The sequence below is a fragment of the Agelaius phoeniceus genome, chromosome 3, assembly GCF_051311805.1.
Source record: "Agelaius phoeniceus isolate bAgePho1 chromosome 3, bAgePho1.hap1, whole genome shotgun sequence".
Classification (NCBI taxonomy): Eukaryota; Metazoa; Chordata; class Aves; order Passeriformes; family Icteridae; genus Agelaius; species Agelaius phoeniceus.
Genome location: NC_135267.1, coordinates 70,424,621 through 70,446,003, shown reverse-complemented (window position 1 = coordinate 70,446,003; position 21,383 = coordinate 70,424,621). Strand labels below are relative to the sequence as shown.

General features: G+C 34.2%; 1 protein-coding gene across 6 annotated transcripts in view; it reads left to right on the top strand.

Annotated features, from left to right (window-relative positions):
• The window catches only part of RYR2 (ryanodine receptor 2), a 384,358-nt gene that overhangs the window by 307,393 nt on the left and 55,582 nt on the right, over nt 1-21,383 (top strand). For all 6 annotated transcript variants that reach the window (XM_077175563.1, XM_077175560.1, XM_077175562.1 and 3 more), the window contains 10 exons: nt 1,940-2,070; nt 3,814-4,134; nt 5,501-5,741; nt 6,151-6,238; nt 7,293-7,385; nt 7,754-7,924; nt 8,900-8,959; nt 13,051-13,185; nt 16,371-16,483; nt 17,120-17,216. In XM_077175563.1, the coding sequence (XP_077031678.1) occupies nt 1,940-2,070; nt 3,814-4,134; nt 5,501-5,741; nt 6,151-6,238; nt 7,293-7,385; nt 7,754-7,924; nt 8,900-8,959; nt 13,051-13,185; nt 16,371-16,483; nt 17,120-17,216 (1,450 nt within the window). The remainder of the gene's footprint in view (nt 1-1,939; nt 2,071-3,813; nt 4,135-5,500; nt 5,742-6,150; nt 6,239-7,292; nt 7,386-7,753; nt 7,925-8,899; nt 8,960-13,050; nt 13,186-16,370; nt 16,484-17,119; nt 17,217-21,383) is intronic.

The following is a 21,383-nucleotide window of genomic DNA, read 5'->3' as shown; positions in this document are numbered from 1 at the left end:
TTGAAAGAAAATATAGATGTGCTCAGATGTTAAATGGAAAGCAGATGCATTTACTATAATATGTTTGAAATATTGCATTATTTGTTTTTCAAAACTTTTCCTAATTAAAATAAAAATTAAAAATAAAATTATCTGACTTTATAATGAAGAGCACTTGATTTGAGGGTTAACTAAGGTATTGTAAAATTATATAATTCAGCTCAGGAGTTGTTCTATTCTTCCTTCTATAATGTTTAATTTTGATGTATATTTTTTTCTCATTACCCTAAATTTAATTTTGTCCCTTGTAAAACACTATATGTTTTCTAGCTGTTACCCAGGTAAATGAGGCATTGCAATTGCTGTTTTATACATCTCTGTATCTGCTAACCCCCTTTCAAGTTACATTTGGTGTATGTAAGCCATGTTTGATCATAAAATAGAGACACCTAGAAATATTCAATTTTTAAAACAGAAGAGTTGCACTGCAGTGACTAACACTGTTCTGAAGGCAGCTAAACAGAATGCATTCATTTTGGATACTGGCAGCAGTAGTCTAGGAAGTTCAGTGTCTAGGAAGTAACACTCTTGAGCAGATCAACCTGTACATAACTCTAGAGCAGCCCCATGACATACCCTTGCTTACTTGGTGGTGGTATCACAGGCAACAGTATGAAAAATTTTTGGGACCAAAATTTAAGTAAAGAAACCCCCCAAATATGTGGAAAATCAGGTCTCCTTGATTTCATTAAGGACATAAAATTAATTTATTTTCCTGTTTGGCAAATAAAGGATATAGGAATATAGGATTTCTTTTGAAGACAAAATATATCAGTATAACCAATAATTTTTGTGTGATTGTCTGCCACCAAAATCAAAAAGCACATGCTGTTCTCAGGTGTGTGTGATGGATGTATGTTTTGCTTATGAAGACTTAATGAAAAGGGGGGAAAAAGGAAGGAGAAAACAGTATGAGTGATAATGGGAATGAAGTAAGATTTAACAAAATCAAGTTTAATGAGTTAGATCTAGAAAGAATAAAATCTTCAAGACTGAGATAAACTATAGACCAAGGATGAACCTTGTTAAATCACAAGGTCAGCTTTGAGGTATTTTTTCCTTTTAACTTGAAAGTTCATGGTTCTCCTGAATTCAAATTCTCTTGAATTTCTGTAACATCTGTGATTTGGTCTCAGCTAGGGATTTCTCACTTTTCTAAATTCTGCTGTGATCAATTAAACTGAAAATTAGAAAGATTATATAGCTGTCATGTGAAGAATCCAAGTGAAGTGATGGGGAGGGCATCACTTATTTCTTCCTAGAAGCAGGCTTTTTAAAATTTTGACACACAAAGAATTTTGATTATCAAATAAATGTCATATAGTTGAAGATATGAAAGCAATGGCTTTGTGATAAAATTTCAGAGCTCTTGATCATTAGAAACAATTTTCCACTAACAGAAGAACTTGACTTTCATACTAGACTAAGCATAAAAGTGATTATCATTATTTCTTAGAAAAGTGAAATATCACTTAGATAAAATGATAGTTGATTTTGTTCTCTTGTTCTATCCAGTAGCTTTTTCTTAATACTAGGAATTAGACAGTCAGTAAAGTTGACAGGAAAGTAATAGAACAGAAGGCATTTTTATAATTACTTTGGTTTCCCCTGTATATTTTTCATTTTCTATAAGCTGTGTAGGCCACCTTTGAGATTTTATGTCTTTACATGTCATTCATATATTAGCAGAGGGTTGCTAGGCTTCTTTTCCAAGTACATCTCCTTGTGTTGATGATCCCAGTAACGTCATGGCTTCTCTTTGAAATGCATTGATGTCGGAACAGTGTGTGGTCAGTCAGTACTTAACAGCTGACTCCACTGCTGGTCTCTTCCAACCTTACCCATTCTGTGGCTCTGTGATCAAAGATGAGTGTCACTAATGGTGTTTGTCAATTCACAGGCAACGATCAGCACTAGGAGAGTGCTTGGCTGCTTTCTCAGGGGCATTTCCAGTGGCTTTTTTGGAAACTCATTTGAACAAACATAATATCTACTCAATCTACAATACCAAGAATGCAAGAGATAGAGCAGGTATTTCCAGAAACTGACATCATGATTATGAAACCATGATTTCACTATAAATGCTGCTTGCCTTAAGATGTGTGATTTTGCATACATTTTATAATGCAAGAATTTTCTTGTAATTTCATGGATTAATTTATTTTCTAAATCTTTCTTTCTAAATCAATTTTCTAATCAATTTCTTTTCTCAATCTGGTAAAACTGATCATTATATGTTCCTAATGCTACTGATATGTTAATTTTGAGATACCATTCTCAAAATACCATTTTGGAATTTAATTAATGAAGAGATTGCACATTTTTAGTACCTCAGATATTCTATATTTGATCATAAAATTAAGCATTCTTGTCAGGAGCTTTGGTTCCTCAGTTTACATAAACAGTTTTGGGTCCCTAAAACATGCTTGCAACTGAAGGAAAATAGCTTTGCTATATTAATTACATATTATGCCCTCATAAATTAAAAAAATAGCAGACTAGTATGTAGATTGGTTGTAATTTTGTTTGACTTGACATAAAGGGCAGTACAGATATTTTACAGTGACATTATGTATGTTTTCTTTACATATATCTTTTTATTCCATTCTTGATGTTTCATATGCTGCAACATGATTGTTGAATAAGGTCACATGCACAAATTGTTCCTGAAATAAATAGAAGTTGCAGTAGAACTTCACCAGCTCTGCATATATGCTGAGTCTGTATCATACTACAGACACACGGAGATGACAGTGTATGTTCATGTAAGATGTCAGTTTATAATGGCAATAATTTTATAACTTCACCTTTATTTTTAAAAAAAGGGAGCATAAATGATTTTTTCTCCAAGGAGCTCTATTATCCAAACTTTAAAATATCAAAAATTATGCATGCTTACTATATACATACAAAGTCCACTCTACTGTCATGACTTTTAACAGAAATTTGAATGTTTTGGCCAAAATTGCATAATATTTAAGGAGACTATGTGATGTCAGTGTAAAATATATTTGCTCTAAATAGGAGAAGATACTACTTAGCAAAAACAACAACAAGGAGTTGTGGGATGCTGGTTGAGACACTTGTATTCACAAGTTGCAGGCTAAATTTTTGCTCTATAGATACCTGTGTATGTCATGGTATGTGTCTGTATGTTAAACATTCAGGAGCTACAGATTGTGCTCGCAGAGATTTTTTTTGTAGATGAAAGAAACTGCCTCAAAAATCAAGGCAACTGCAGTGCCTTTTCAGAGGAAGGAACTAAAAATTCAAATGAATTCAAAAGTAAACATTTACAGTCACATATTCATCTCTAGAATCAGTTTCTCAAATCTGCTCAATTTGTTAGGATAGGTAATGGTTTCTGTTTGTTCTATTAGAATTCCAGGTCTCATCTGATGTATTGTTGAGAGATATTTCATTGTATCAATTTGTTTTCTCAACAGCAAAACTTACACGGGAAGGGATTTTGAAATTTAAGGTTTATTTTTTATATAGAAAATTGCATCTGATTTCTGTGAATTCATTCCACAATATTTACATTGTTGAAGGTTTCATATAGAAATTTTAATTACAGAACTGGTAATATAAACAGTTTATTGCTCAACAGTATGAAAGGATGTGCCTTTTATTGCTGTGTTGGGTACATTTCCTTTGTATCACAAGGATGCAAATGTAAACAGAAAAGAGAAGTTGTATTGAATAGCAGCTGAAGAGAATTGTTCTCCTTTTATGACCTAGTTTATTGACATTTGATTTTTTTTTTTTCAACAGTTCTCAATTTGCCAACTAGTGTAGAAGAGGTTTGCCCAAACATTCCTTCCTTGATGAAGCTGATGGAAGAAATAGTGGAACTGGCAGAATCCGGTATTCGTTACACACAAATGCCACATATCATGGAAGTCATACTGCCTATGCTGTGTAGTTACATGTCACACTGGTGGGAGCATGGGCCTGAGAACAATCCTGACAAGGCTGAAATGTGTTGCACAGCCTTGACGTCAGAGCACATGAACACTCTGTTGGGTAACATATTGAAAATCATCTATAACAACCTTGGTATTGATGAAGGAGCCTGGATGAAGAGGCTAGCAGGTAAGATGTGAAAATAAATCAGCTGTCAAACAAATGTGTGTGTATATTCAGAATGTATATACACACACAGAGACTCTGAATCTCTCTGTATTTACCCTTTTAAAGCTGGAATAGAAGAACACTCATATTTTTACATTTTTAAACAATACAGATCTGGATGAACCAGAAATACCAAGTATAAAGAAAAAGCAGTGTAAGCAGTGTGTTTTAATCTCTCTATAAGTAATGTAGGAAGTACCTTAGAACATTTCTTTTTCCATAGAATATACACATGTACCTTTTGCAGTAAATTAAATTCAAGGACTATAGTATTTTAGCCCCATTTTCATTACATAGCAAATTTTCATTTGCAGGCATTATACAGTTCCTTGCTGTTCTGTATGAGTGCTGGATCCTTAAAACCTGGGTTTGAAGGAATATATCTAACATATATTCATTACAAAGAAATGTTGAAATTCTCATGTCATTTTAGTAATAGTTACATTGACTATCATCTCGTGAACACTTGTAATTAATTTTAAAACACTTTAATTCTCAGTGTTACAATCTCTGAGGAAAAGTCACTTCAGTGGTGTAGATTCAATTTTTCAATTAGACTTTCTTATGACTTTCCAGTATTTACTGTACTAGTAATTTTATTCATGGCAGCATTCAGAATGCCTAGTGTTTTGAGAGTTAGCAATGTAATGCACTCTAAGAATAGATAGCAACTGCCTAAAATTCTATGTAATTTAATCAGTGTGTTACAAATGGTTTGGTACCAATGGGCCCAGTTGAAGTGCTAATTTACATAACTGCTATTATGAGTAGATTTTCAAAAAGCTTGTGCTGACAAGTCTGAAATGAATCAATTGAATCACTCCCATTTGTGTCTACATACAAGACTTAGTGTGCAGAAGAAATACAGGCAAGATGTTTCCATGGGTTTTCAAATAACCAGAGCATGCTTTCCAGCTCCCCTTCGCTCGGGCAAGGTTCAAACCAGGAGCCAGCAGCTGAGAAAACTTGTGCATGCGCTATGTAGCTATATTTGTATCCATCCATACCATTAAACAACTTTGGCATTGCTCAATAAAACTATGCAGACAAATACCATGCTGACAGAATTCCAGTAAAGAGGTGTTTCAAGTTTTATGATCTTGCAGCCTTAGTCTGTGAAGTTGCAATTTCTGCCCTCAGACAAAGTGAATTGACTTTGTGAAATCCTGACCACATTTAATTCTTGGCAAAACTTCTGCTGATTTCAATGGGGGCAGGATTTGGCTCTGTAGCATAGAAGTAAGATTCAAGAAAGCGGGAAAAGGTAAAAGATTTTAGTTATATTTTGTGGCCAGGTATATATTATAATATTCATTGCCTTAAATAGTGTTTTCCCAGCCCATCATAAGTAAAGCGAAGCCACAGCTCTTAAAGACACACTTCCTTCCACTGATGGATAAACTAAAGAAAAAGGCAGCAGTGGTTGTATCGGATGAAGAACATCTAAGAGCAGAAGGCAGAGGTGACATGTCGGAGGCTGAACTGCTCATCCTAGATGAGTTCACCACTTTGGCACGGGACCTCTATGCCTTCTACCCTTTGTTGATTAGATTTGTGGACTATAACAGGTATGTGGAGAGGAATAGGTCAATGAATCTCATAAAACCTTCCTTTTTATTGATACCGCCTCTTGTCCCTTGATGTGCCTAGCACTGAATTAAAGTGGCTTTTACTCAGTCTGACAATCTTGCAGTTGCTCAAGCTAATGCTTTCTGACTTTTAGGAGGAGCTGGGGGCTTTTTGAGAAGAAAACAAAACAAAATTTCAGTCCAGATCTATTGGATTAGAATTAGGATTAATATTAAAGGTTTGTAAGGGTTTGAAATAGGACATCAAAAAGCCACAGCTACCAGAAAGGATTAAAAGCATATATTATTGGTTTTGTTGACTTGTATCCTTGTAAAATGTTGAAAAATTATTTCAAAGCATTAAGACAATGAGGATTATCCCCTTTTTCACCTTTTTACCAAATTTTAGGGCAAAATGGCTCAAAGAGCCCAATCCTGAAGCAGAAGAGTTGTTCCGCATGGTGGCTGAGGTTTTCATTTACTGGTCAAAATCTCATGTAAGTAATTCCTTGGTAAATACTTCTTTTTAATGAGGCTTCTTAATAGGTAGATCAGTTATTTAGTGGTTATATTTGTCAAACGCATTTAATTACAAGTGAAACTGCAGATGGGAAGATATTAATGAGTCACATTTCTAATACTTTTGAAATGGCAGAGAAAATAAGAGAGTTGGATAGGTTTTTTGTAACATAGTAAATTGATTAAAGATATTTTTCTTACAGATTCTAGTTTGTTTGTTATGGGTTTGTTATTTGGGATTTTTTTTAATGTGTTAAACTCATTGCATTTTGTATCCTTACCATTTTTTTCTTTTCAATTGTTTTAACCCCATAGCCTTTTTGTAGTCACACCTAGTAAGTACTGATACTTCTTAAGTAAAACCTGATTCAGTGAATACTGGAGCACAAAGAATTAAAAACCCAAAAGAATCAAATTGCTTTAAGGCATTAGATCTTTGTATGGACTCTTGTCTATATGAAATTTCTTTATTTGCTATAGCTTCAATTGTCTCAAGTCTGGGGAACACGATACCTTATAGCTTCAGTACTTGTGCCTGAATTTGGCTGTAAGATTTATTGTAAACAACACTGTGCACAAAAAGTGATTACACTGCAGGTAGATACCAGATAATGAAATCACCTGTATATTCATAATTTCAGTATTTTATTTAAGTATTTTCTTGTGTACCTGAATGTAGTGGAAGTTTATAATGGGGAAAAATGAATTATGAATTTATTAGTAAGGGAAAACCTGTACAATATTTTAATATTGAATTGGAGGAGGGGTGAGATTTTTATCATATCTTTTTCATAGCTAGAGAAACGTTACCTTCTCTCTAACATGGAGAAAATCCCCAAACATAGACTACCTGAGTTATGCAATGTAAATGAAGCTGAAATTCAAGGACATTGTTGATCACCTGTTAATTTTTACTGCCCTTGTCTTAACTTGTGGATTTTACAGATTTCTACTTAATTTGTACTTTTATTTAATTATGTTTAGATAGATGACTCATATAAATGCTTCTAACTGAGATTTGTATATTTTCAGAATTTCAAAAGGGAAGAGCAGAACTTTGTGGTACAAAATGAAATCAACAACATGTCTTTCCTTATCAGTGACACCAAATCTAAGATGTCTAAGGTAGCGTAATCATATTTTTATCTTTGTGAAGGGAAGGAGTCAGCAAGATTCCAGAGAAGCAGCTTTTATTGTTTAATTTTTTTGTTTGATTTTTTTTTGAGGGGAGGGGATTTGCTTTTGGTTTTGTTTTTTTTTTTTTCTGGTGAAGAAATCTATTGAAAACACTGGGTTGAGATGCAAAAGGTAACACATTGAGTAACACATTGCAAAATATTGGCAATGTTAAAATGCCAGTTCCCCTGGATGAGGTCACGCCTGTATAGGTAATAAGGAAATTGTCAAACCAGAGACAAGTACAAAGTTGCTAGTAAAATTCTTTTATCTAATATTGGATTTGGTTTCTTTTTAATCTTTACTTTATCCTGCAGGCAGCAGTTTCTGACCAAGAAAGGAAGAAGATGAAGCGAAAAGGTGACCGCTACTCTATGCAGACCTCTCTCATTGTGGCAGCACTGAAGAGATTGCTTCCAATAGGCCTAAACATTTGTGCTCCTGGAGATCAAGAGCTAATTGCACTGGCCAAAAATCGTTTTAGCATGGTAGGTGCTCTTTTTGCACTTCTAAAAGTTAAAAATATTTACTAATCTAATTTTTTTAATGTTTCACCCTGTGCTAATTCTTATAGCGTGATGCAGAGAATCAAGATTATAATTCTGTTTTATAAGGGCACAGTGGGTGATTATGGTTTATATCTACATATTTTCCTCATGGCTTAAAACATTTCAATTTGAACATACTTATGATCAGTATGGATGTATTTCAGAATGATAGGATATGAACGGAGATAGCATTCAGTAGTTGAACTAGTTATTTCTTTCTCTTAATTTTTAATGCAAAATAGTAGTTTTTATATTTTTATGAAGCTTGAATTTAGTTGGAGTTGATCTCTAAAGTCTTTTCTAATCTAGTTGATTCTGTGACTCTCATAAAATTAAGAACTAGCTGTTTCCTAACTTCTGTGCCCAATATAACTAATTCTTTTTAATCACTCTCATGTGAATGAAAGAATTTCTGTAGGGATAGACTGTTTCAGAAGTGATTCTTTTGGGTATATACTCACAGTGCAATACTTTGATTTTAATTTTGAATATACTCCTTTTCTCAAGCTATAATACTTTATACACTCTAGGGGGTTATAGGATCATTGGACTGCTGAACTGAATCCTATAAAGGATGCTATGAAAGAGCTCTGCAAAAAAAGAGAACTCAAATCATAAAAGGCTCTGTTCATGTTATTGACTTTATTTGGTCAAACTTTCTGTCTGTGTATGTTAGCAATTTGAAGTCAGGCTCGCATTTAGTGTGTTGCTGTGATCAGATATGTATGATGACATCCAGTGCTTGATCCTGCAAGCTTGGTTAAGAAAAGGTTTGTCTCTGATATATTTCTCAATCTTTCACATTGTCAGTTTCATTCATCATCTTATGAAGCCCAAGGTTGATATTTATATGAAGCATAACGTTTCCTAATTACCTTCCGTTCTTAATTTATATGATTTGTAATCTATTGGCAGAAAGACACTGAAGATGAAGTACGAGATGTCATCCGTAGTAATCTTCACCTTCAGGGCAAGGTAATCTATGTGCAGCTTTTAAATTTGATTTTTCTTCCTTTATATTCATTTGTCAGCGCTGTATAATGGCAACCTGCCTTGCTTTATTAGGATAACTTGTAGTCCCTTATTCTCTTCTGTCAAGTAACTTGTTAATATTAACTGTTAAATGTTAGGTTTTTAATGTGTGTTTATGTGCACTATATACAATGATATATGGCCCTTCAAATCTCTCTCCATTCACACCATTAATACAAAGTTGGAGATGGAAGGAAGTTCTATCACTGTTTAAACTGCACCTACTGCTATTTGAGATAAAGTCTGCAAAATGCTCAAAGTTACTTAATATCAGCTTGAAGTGTGAATGAAAAGAAAGCTGCCATTTTGACATACTCTGTAAAGTGAAAAATCTCCAGTTTTCTCAGTTTGGTTCCTGCTTTTCAGCCCTGGGAAAATAAGGTATTTTGGGCAAAAGTATAGATTTCTGTTACTGAATTCCAATTAGTGCCAGGTGAATAGCTTTAGGGGAAAAGTCTTGAAATGGCCAGCATAATGGAACTGTTTTATTGATGCTTCAAATAAAGAAAAAGAAGCCAGAATATGGAAGTGTAAAAAAATTATGCATCTGTCTCTGCTACTGAAGAAAGATGGAATCGTACCAATGGATCTTGCTTTACTTAGGATTGTACTCTACCTCCTCCCCCTTCCCCATCTTTTATTCACCTCAAGAGAAAACTGAACTAATGTTTTCTATGCTTATTAAAAGGTCACAAAAGAGTAAACATGATTTGAAAATCTGGTGCTTTTTTTTCTGGACTGTTACTTAAGAATCATTCAGAAGTCTAGATTCCACTGCAATCAGTGCATGGCAGTAATAATTTTTTTTTGATGAGCTGGTAGTGGGATGGTTCTTCCTGAATAATATGTGAAGATTAATTTTCTTCCATCATATTTTCCATATGTCTCTGCCATGTTAACAACAAAAGTGTTTAGTCCAGTAGCTTTAAATTATAGTTTGCACATAGAAAAGTTTACTCAAAAGCAAAAGATTTGGTTAAATCCTAAAACCTTGAAATACTTATCCTTATATAGCAAATATTGTTATATACTGAGAAGCATAAAACAAACAGGCAAAGTACTAGGAAGAAAGCAGTGTTTCTGAAGATCTTAACGAGCAACAGTACTTAAACAATGTGAGTGCCATGAACATAAAACCTTTGAACATGAGGTGATTTTGTGTATAAACTTCAATACTGTTTTCTTAGTGACAGTGATAGATATTTCTGTTCTGGCATTTTCAGTATGTTTACATTGTAATTTTGTGAGCCATGCAGTTACAAGTCTTGCCTGTGATGTTGCTGTTTCGCACTTACCCTCCTGTTTTAGCTACTTCAGTTTCTGTTTTGTTTCTTCAGTGATATGTTCTGCTGTTAAGAAATTTCTGTCTGTTACTGCTTTGTTGCTGGAAGTCATGATGCATCCTAATACCTTGGTCTGTGCTTTCTCTTCAGAAGCTTCCTATGCTTCAATTAAAAGTTTGCTCTTGTTAAGCAACTTACATCTTCTCTGTTTATACTACATGAGAATAAAATTTCTTTTAAATGTCTTAGATCGATGCAATTTCACAATGCCTTGATAATTAAGACAAAAGTAATTTTAGCTAAATCAAAATCCACACTGTTGGATTTTCCAATTGTAAACCTTTCATCAGTGACTGTAGAAGTTCCTATATTTGAATGAATTCCCAGTGGAAGATGAAAATCTGAAAGAGAACGACATAAAACATAGATAACAAAACTAAACTGCTGTTGTACTTAGCTTTATTTTACAGCTGTTTACATATTGCTTTAATAACTTCTAAAAGCTCTGATTTAGACCTGCATGTGACAAGTAGTTAACTGCAGACAAAACTGTGATTTATCAGTGACACATTCTAGAGTTAACACTAAATGTGTGTAGCTAATTACTTAAAGTATAACGTCTAAAGTTAAATTCAGTAATTATATACAAATTGCAATACAATTTATTCCATAATTCTCTGATGTTGTTAGGTTCAGTCACTATACAGTCAAGATGATGTTTCTTGTTAGAAAAAATGATGCCATCATGCATAACTGCCCTTTTGTTGTCTAATTGAATCAGATATAATGGAATGAGGGCCAAATGGTCTTATAAATTGAAACTATTATTTTCTACTATGAATTAATATGTAACTTAGTTATGGTGGTGTTTGTGTAAAGTGGCTTTCAAAATATGGGAAAAATACTGCTTTTTGAAAGGCTGGTTTGCTTCCAACCATAGCAATATTCTTTCTTTATATGGTGTTTTCTGTTAACCACTTCTTCTCACAGACACCTAACATTCTGTTATTTACATTTAAGAGCTAAAATGCAATTTATCTAGATTCCTTTTTGGAGTACTACACTGTTAAAGAATCATCCTTCTGAGTCTTTAGCTATTAATGTTATGGCGTCTATTTCATGCATTTGTCTACCTTTGTCTACATTTGTCTTCACCCTGTTTCTGTCTTTCCTTTCCTTGCATGCCTGCATGCTGTTACTCAGTACCAAGCCTTTTATTTCAAGAATTTGATGATGAAACTTGCATTCATTTTGACATGGATGAAGCTCAAGTCACCAAAATCTTCTTCCAGCCATTCTAATTCACACCTTGAAATGCCAACTAATCATGCCCTTAGAAAACTACCTATTCAAAAAAGCTGTACCTTGATAGAATGTGAGGAGTCCTCAGATCAAAAGACATCTCCACCTGTGATTAAAAAGTCTTTTGTGGACTATCCATTCATGATGATCCAGTCAAATGCTCAAACAAAGACTGTGGATGTGCCAGTTGTTAAGAAATGGAAAAGCCGAAAGGTGGAAGAAATGCCTGCAAAATGTGGCTTTCTAGGTTGTAATAAACTATTAATGAACGACTGTGTAAGTTTTTAATCATTCCTGGAACTTGAGTAAACCTTGTATCGGAATATGTTTTGAGGAGATAAATTAGCATTATTGTCTCAAGCACAAATTGAAATCTGGGTTCACAAAGTTTTAGACAAGTAAGTGTTGAGTTCAAGCCCTAGGGAAATCTGTAGGGTTTAGCCCCCTGAGTTCTCAAGCCATCTGGGCCAGTGTGTCTGCAACAGCAGCTGCAGAATCAGGAATGATCACTTGCCACAGTTCTTAGTAAAATGGGTCATCAGTGTCATTGGCACAGTAAATGGTTGCAAAGTGTGTTGCATTAGTCTTGATTAGCAGAAGGACTGGGGAGACAAAACAAACCTAAAAGAAAACACCAGTTGTAAACCAGAGAATTACAAATTAATGAAGTAGAAAAAATGAAATGTAAAGAGAAAAACTTGGTAAAAACCGTTTTGCTTCTTAAAGTTCTTTATAATTTGTAGGCTGATAAGCAAATGCATCTGAATTTCAGTTTTCCAAAGTAACTTCTAATTTTTTAGCTAATAATCAGTAAAATGAGGATTTTCTAACGATTAAAGAAAAATTTTAAAATAGATGTAAATAATAGCAATACTACTAATTTCCATGACTGAAAACTAAGTAATCCCAACTAATAGAGCTACTCTTAGTGTTGTTTCATTTAATAATGGGAAAGGCAGTGTACTACATTATGTCTGTGTACCTCATACTCATTACTTTTCCTCAAATACTATATTCATTGCTGGTGCCAGTGCTATTTGTTGACCAATGATTTTTTGCTATTGGTATGGTTATTAGTGTTTTAGTTCTGTGGGACAGGTCACCCATAGAAACTGTGGATACATCATCTCTGGAAGTATTCAAGGCCGAGTTGGACATGACTTTGAGAAATCTGCTCTTGTGGAAGGTGTCCTTGTGTATGGCAGAGGGGTTGGAAGTAGATGGCCGTAAAGTTGCCTTCCAACCCAAAACACTTTGTTTTCCAGAAGCTCTTACAAAGCATTGCACAAATTAGTCTTGTTCTCACAGTGTAATGGATGCTGGATGGGTTATGTAAATCTGTAAGTTAGCCATATAAAGTGTTTCAGTTTACCTTTGAAGCTGTTTCTCTACTAATTAAACTGTTTGGAACATCTTGCCTTGGTGACATGTGAAATCTTTCTCCTGCAGCTTGAGGATCCTGCCATTAGATGGCAGATGGCACTTTACAAAGATTTGCCAAACAGGACTGAAGATTCCTCAGATCCAGAGAAGACTGTGGAAAGGGTCCTTGATATAGCTAATGTGCTGTTTCACCTGGAACAGGTTAGACACATTTTACCAATTTCATTGCTTCTTAATCTAAAAAAAAGTATTCACCCTTTTATTTGTACTTTCACCTGCTGTATTTAATGTTATAATCTTTTTTCTTTCTTTTGATAGCTACTGTTTACATGCTTAATCCTGTGTTTTGTAGTCCAGTATTATGGTCATATCTATCTTGCAGTGTATTTGCAGCAGCTCCAACAATTTGTTTGGCCAATATGGAAAACTCATATATTCCTTGCTGCATTCAAGAAACAGCAGAAGCAGGCTGGAGGAATTATTTTTTTCTGAAAAACTCTGTCAGAAACTTTAAGTTGCTTCAGAATCTGGCAAAAAACTCTATTGTATTATTTAATGGTTTTTGCATTAATATATGAGCTTCTTATGTGGCCTAAACTGCAATAACTTTTATTTATGTAATTTTGTTTTTTATTTTGTGTCCTTTCCATATTTTTTAAAATATGAAGTTTAAAAATCTCCTATATGAATACATCTTACAGGTCAAAGACTAGCTGATAAGTTATTTTTGTGACTTTTCTTTTAGTTATTCCCTATTATGCACTTAAGATTTATTATGTATTTTTTCTTTTTAACATGTAGTGAAAAAACAGGACAAACTTGAAGGTGTTCCTAATAGCAGACATGAATATATCTGGTTGCAGACCATACGTTACAAACTCTCTTCATATAAATTTTACTTTTTTTTTTCCTTTTCAAAGAACATTTGAAAATTCAAGGTTCTCTTGCATTCTCATTAGATTAGCTGGTTTCATTCAAAAAGTTTTCAGATCCAATGTCAAGAAGTTTCCTCACTGTCAGGAAGTCACTGGCTCAGTCAATAGGAACCTGAGAGATATGTGATGTGCTCTTATACACACTCTGCAGAAGGTGTGTTGATCTGAATATCTGTGTCCTGTCTGTTGCATCACACAACTCTTCTTCATATAGTTTGCCAGCCTTGATATGGATTTGCTGCAAGTTCAACAGCCTTACACAGTTTGGTAGAAGAGAATAAAGAGGAGTCACTAATTTTTACCTGTTGCTGAATTTGCAGGGAGCAAGCAAAAAGGGATAGAAGTATAGAAGTAAATCCTTGTCAATCATGATTTGCCTCTGAGAGAGAGCGAGAGAGGAGAATGGGTGCTGATTTGAAAGGATATAGGTTTGCTCTGAGGAAAGAAGACTAGAGAAAAGCTAGAAATATGAGGGGGAGAGAGGGAAAGGTTTTCTCTTCTACCTTGGTTTTATCAAAGTTGACTGAGATGATCCAGCAATAGTACAGAACAGGATGGATTCCCATCCAGATCAACATTAAAGATCAATACTTCTGATCAGACTTAAACAATGACTTGTTGACAAGTTTTCTGCCTTTTTTTTTTTTTTAATGGCTGCCTTGCACCTATTTCTCAGGAGTTTTTGTTACCTAAATGGGAAATCTGGTGTCTTTAAAACTTAGTGAATATATGAGCACTGCATCTGTTTTTATGACAATCTTGAGTAATCCTTTGCTCTCTGTATACAAATACTCTGTTCTCCATATATACTTTAATAGTTTTCTGTATTGCACTGGCAATGAATGACCAGTCCATTCTTTGTGTTTTCTTTCCATGCAGACCTAACTTCTTTGTTTTTACTGTTTTCAGAAATCTGCTTGCGTAGGCCGAGGCTATTTCTTTTGGGAAAGTATTGAGGGTTTTATAATTGTTTGTGAAGATATTACTAATTACCTAACTTTCATATTTGGATTTGTCTGACTTTTAAATAGTAGTGCTGGCCCTTGTTTTTGTGACTGTAAACATGTTTGCAGTGAATGTTTTTTTGTCTTTCCTCTTAAAAATGTTTTTCTATTTTACCTTCTATGAAGAACCTATTTAAGATTGCTCCTATTTAATCTTACAAGTTTAATTCTATATTTCACTGAATGGCAGTGTTTTTGTCTGTTTAATTAAATGTTCATTGTTTAACTATTAATATTTTTTTGTATTTCACTAAACTGGATAACCAAATTTAGATTGAATTTTGAGTCTACATAAATATCAGAATTGTCACTGCATTTTTTTCATATAATACTTGATTTTATTGCAAGGGAGAATTAGCAAGACTTTTGGGGTAGAAATGCTAACTTCCACTGGCTTCTTTTGATGCTCTTGGAACACAGAGCAGTGTAGTTGTTTGTAAAAGAAACAAACCACCCATAAAAAACCAAACAGTCCACCCCGAAGTTCAACTCCCCTTAACTCTACAACAGCTGCATAGGTTAAATCAAATTGTATAATTTTTATGGAAGATGTGTGAAATAAATCACAGAGACTAAATAGGCTGTGGGAAAGGAGTGATCTGTAGCACAGTCTGCAGTCATGGTTCCCAGTTATCCAGTCAGGTTATGTACAGAAGTATGCAGGTGCTCTTCAGCACCACAGCAGTGATTTTCTTGAGATGGAAAAAAGAATTAAAGGTGGAAGAAGAAACCGTAAAGGCATAAAAGATAAAGATGGAGCACACCCTATTTCATCTCATGCTGCTGTAGAGCCAAGATGCAGAAAGAGAATATATTTTAAGACAGAGCTTTAGTTTTCTGAAATGTAGCTAAAATGTTTTGAAGTATTGATGTACATTTGATGTACATTCTGTGTGTGCTACTTCACAGGAAAGATTTAGTCTTGAGTCTTTGTACTTGTCACTCTTTCCTGAAGTTATTTCCTTTCCATTGTAACTGATTATGGTAAATATTACAAATAAAAGATTTTTTGTATCCATGAAAATTTCTTTAACAATATTGTCTGAGGCAATGTGAGTACAATTTACCTGTACATGTGTAAAGAGTTACACATAAAAGATGGAATGAAAGATGGCTCTTTGCACTGAAAGTTAAGGCTTCCTGAGAGATAGCCTTATTGATTATAGTGTGCTATATAAAAGATAGCAAAAGTAGAATGAAGTGAAAAAGAAGAATATCTATATCATACCAAGAAAGGGAGATTTTTGCTTTAAATTTATTTTCTAAATTCTGATTCTATGATTTGGCTGAATGCTTGAACTCTGTCTAGAACCCTTTTTCTGATCTATTCTTCTTCTGTTGCTTTTCTACTTGATTTATCTGTTAACTAACATTTTTACTAATATTACTGTTTCCTGACACTAGGGACATTGCCACATTATTTTTTCATGTGTATTTCATGTAACAGGTTGAGCATCCTCAGCGGTCCAAAAAAGCAGTGTGGCATAAGCTGCTGTCTAAACAGAGGAAAAGAGCAGTAGTGGCCTGCTTTAGAATGGCACCATTGTATAATCTGCCAAGGTAAGAGCTGTATTGTTGTTTCACAAATCCACTGCAGTTCATACAGAGCTATTTGGCAAGTTCAAAAGAAAAAAAAAAAAAAAAAGAAAGCCAGTAATTGATAAACTTGATATTATAGCTTGTATATTGCTTTATTTATTAGGTTTAATTACTTTTCCCCATCTTCTGAAAAGAATAACAAAAAAATAAATTTTCAATTTCTAATTTCAAGTCTAATCCTCAGCTTTAAAAAATGCAATTATCTGAGCACAGTCCAAAGTTATCCATTTCTGTTATCTTAATATTTGTATTAAAAATTATAAAAATATTTTATATATAAAGAACATGAAACTCACCAATGTGGTAATTTATTTTTATTTGTTGCATTTAAATTTCTTTACAGTTTTATTTATTATCTATTCCTAAATAATTATTACTATATTTTAGCAAGTTAGTGTGACACAGTTTTAAATAAAACATTTTAATGTAAATTTTCTTTTTAAATGGGTGCTTTGATAGGTTTTAGCATAGAACTTTTTCTTCCCTTTTAAATTATTATTGTAATGACTGGACAGTTGTTCAAGCTAAATGAAATTCATATTGGCCAAAACTTCTTTTTACAAGTTTACAGCTTTTGTTTTAAATGTTCCTTTTTAGACACCGAGCCGTCAATCTCTTTCTTCAAGGCTATGACAAATCTTGGATTGAAACAGAAGAACACTACTTTGAAGACAAACTGATAGAAGACTTAGCAGTACGTCTGGGTGAAAGGGTCATAGGAATGTATTATGATTAACATTCTCCTTGTATAGTAATAATTATAAATCTCTGACGTAGCTAAGATATCACTTAAGCTATCTCTACCCAAAGGGATGAGCTATAACCAAGTCACTTTGACAGCTTTTTAAAAATTACACATGATGGAGATTCCAAAATCCCCTCAGGCTCTTTGCTTCAGGGCTTCAATAACCTTTTATAAAGCTTTTTTCCCTAAATTACATATCAATTGGTGTCATTCCCCTATCTCTTATCTTCTGCCCTGTGGAGAACTTGAACAACCTATTCCCTCCTGTTTTGCAGCTAACTTTTGTGTATTTGAGGACTACATAATCCACATTAAAGCCATTTAAGTCAAAAGGTTAGAGTATGAAACTAGAGGAATCTAGTCTTAGAGCAGTCAGTTCCTTAGAACCTGTCAGAGTCTACATCTTCACAGAAGAATCCTCTTGGCAGGGACATGAAGATTTTTCCCAGTAGTGAAGTGTTAGAGCCATGTCTTTAGCCTTGCAAATACCTACAATGATTTCCATTTAAGTCTGGGGTCCTCATCCCTTTACAATTGTCTCTCTGAAAGGTAGCTTTTTCACAGCTTGGGCAAGAAACTAGGAACCGATTCAGTCCCTGGGAGGTCCAACAGAACACTGTCTGAAATAAGTCTTTTTATTGTAAGGGGAGCCTGCTCTCTGTAATAGAGAGAGGAAGAAAACCATAAAATTTCGATTAGCAAAAAAATTAATAGTCTGCTTTTACTGCTTAAAGCTTATGCTTAAAACCAGTCACCCAAGTTGTAAACAATTTTGAAAATTAGGATCGAAATAGTGAAAGGGAAATCAGCAGCAATGAGCTCAACACAGACAGACTTTGGAAGTTCAGTTTTGTCAGCACACATTGAGAATTAATTTCTAGTGGCATCCTTATTTTACGAACAATATTATTCTTACTCTGAAAATACGAGACTTCTACAAATGTTTACTTTGTAAACAGCCTTTTAAACTGATATCCTTATGTATCCCAACACAATGCAAGTGTTTTAAATAGTGCAGGTTCAGTCTCAGAAATAATTCTCTTTTAGCAGTTGGGAGCATGAGTGTGCAGTGGAGCAACATAGGTCTCTGCACGTGTGCGTGTATGTGCAGGTGTGTGCATGTAAGGAAATAGCCCAGCATGGTAATTTGGCTTCACTGACATAAAGGATTATCTCCTTACCTCCATGATGACCCCATATATCTGCTAAGTTTATTAATAACTCCTTGCCAACCAGTAGCTTGAGTGAAAAACTTTCTCAGAGGACAGAAACAGACTGACCTGGCTTTTTTAATCATCCTTTATTTTAAAAAAGGAAAAAAACCTACAGTAATTTCCTTTTAATTCCTCAAATATATGGATTTGGGTGTTTCCATTGCTCTCTTCGGGAGACATGTATTGCACCTTTCGTTAAAAAACACTAAACTCCATCTGTCTTTTAAATAAATTTGCATCACATTCTTGCTGCCTTAGAGCACTCACTCACAGAAGTGTGAGAGTTTGAGTTTCAGCTTTGTGGATTTGACACAGGATGTTTTGTGGACGTCATGAAAGATGTGTTTGTGTTGCTGGTGAAGTTTCCTCTTAGGGAAACTATACCCTGGGTGAGCAAGGAATTAAAAGTTTATTGAACTGTCAAGATGGAATCACAGCCTAGGCTAGGGTGGCAGAACTCATCTGGAAGGGGAAAAGGGGGAGCCTTGGGCTCTCTGATGTATTCTTGAAACGTTGTCTGAAGTTTCTGGACTGTTCACATATTAAATGGGAAAGTTAATTGATCCAGGACCCAGAAACCATAGGCAAGATCCCTGTCCTTTAACTCTCTCTAGTTAGTACACTGCAATCTTTTATGCCATAGTGAGTTCTTTCTCAATACTGAGAACCTTGACCATTCTTTTCTGCTAAGTAAAAATTATTGAAAGGACCAAATACAGTCAAAGCTATTTTACTGCTGACTTTGCCAGATCCTGGTGATTTATAGACTGGTGGTAAAAGCTTTTTCTGGGATTTGGGAATTGAGCATTTCCCTCACATAAAAGCAGAGAACTGAACTTGCAGTTCTTCTCCCTGAATCTTCTCTCCTTAAGTCTGTTATACAAAAGTGAATCTTCTTCTTCCATTTGTGAAGTTAAAGGATAAAAGAATTCACTTGTGCTCTTTTTGAGGAGTTTAATTGTGCTGATGCTTAATTCTGATTCAACATATCAATCCTCTGAGGCAACTAGATTTTTATGTTTGATGTTAGCATCATAAGGTATTCAGCACTTTTTATTAATTGTAAAAATCCTTCTGCTTAAATAAATAGGATATATGAACACTTCAGCTTATTTGACATAATTTTTGGTGGATGTTATTGGACATAATAAATTTTAAGAACAATCTGTTTAATAGAAATTTAGATTATATAAAATATTAATAATACAAATAAATTATATAAAATAATATTTTTTAAGTCTACAAGATTTAGAAATGGCAGCCAAAACTTACCCAACCTATTTGTTTTACCCTCCTATGTTACATTCAGGTAAAGCTTTTTGTTTTACACTTAAATAATTATAGGGCAAATGTCTGAAGACAATTAATATTAAGCATACTTATTTGCCAGAAATGCCAGAAAATCACTGATTCTAGTGTTCATGCTGTGCTTAATAATGTGTTCTCCTTAACTCCGTCATTGGTGAATTTGATCCTCCATTTAATTTCAATAAATCTATGTGAACTAGTAACACATTAACACAACTTCTGCCCTTTTGTTTCATCAGTTTTTAAAGCATTAAGGAGATATCCTGGTTGATAACATTATGAAGTACAGAATACTGCCAGTTAATTAAAGAGAAGGTCAGCGTTCTAAATGAGATTGAAATAAAGAGCAGGGGAAGACATCCATAATTGTTCTGGTCTTGTTATTGATACTGTAAATATTATCACATACTGAAAAATGTGAAATGAACCTTGTATGGCCATCATAGAATGGCACGTGGAACAACCATTTTGCATAGGCATCAGCTGAAGGGAATTCTCAGCTGCAGCCAGTCATGTTTGGTACAGCTGCATGAGAAAGGTGGACTTCACAGGCCCATAGAAATAGTAGTATTCATAGAAAGCTATAAGGATTCCCACAGGAATCTCTCTGGTATGCAAAATTTGTTTTCTTAATAGACAACAATCCATTTTCCTCGTATCTCTGATACGAGTGGCCAACCCATCCTTATTGCTTAACAGATAACATATGGTGATATAATAATGTATTACTCATCCTGTCTTATCAATGCATGGAATTCTTTTTATCTGTATTTTGGTGTATAGTGCTAGATGAAAACAAGGGCAAAGAGTGGGCATATTTTATTCAACCAATTTTCTTTGAGCTTCTATATTCTTCATAGAAAAAAGTGTCTGGATGAAGCAATTTTGTTAATAACTTGATAGGCAAAAGTTGCTTTCTGAAAATGTCTTTTGGCAAACATTAAGAAGTCAGAGATTTGTATAGATGCTTTTCAGAACACTCCTTTCGTTGTTGTCATTCTAGTATTTAGGACCACATTTTCTTTCAAAGAAAGCCAACTGAAGCTGCCTAAAACTGAAAGAAAAATAACCACATGAAAAAAGAACCCTCTTTATGCATTTATATTTATTATTGAATGATATCTGATATTTTTTGTACATGTCCTAAAATTCTACATCCTGCCAACATTAGTGTTGTTGGTAGACTGGAGCTGTCTAAAACTGTTGGTAAGCTTCAGGTTTGGATTTCTTCTCCCTCAAAGTCTCTCAGAGTTTATCAGTGAACATTATACCTAGCATAGACTTGAAACAGGATTCTCATTTTTATCTGATGAAGCTTGTTAACATAGCAACAGACAATATAATAATAAATGATGGCATGTGGTTACCACTAGTTCTGGATAACAGAGTAAGACTGAAGTTGTTTTCTGAATCTAGGGAAGAGAGTTGATTTTTATGAGAAGAAATCCAAAGCTTTGCAAGGGGCATCATCTTTGTAAGTCTTCATGGTCATAAACACAGTCAGGGTTCAATTGTGTCATACTTTGCTTGGAAGTTGCTTCCTCCTGGTTGTTCAAATCAAAATTACCTATGTTAATATTAAATGTTTAGAAAA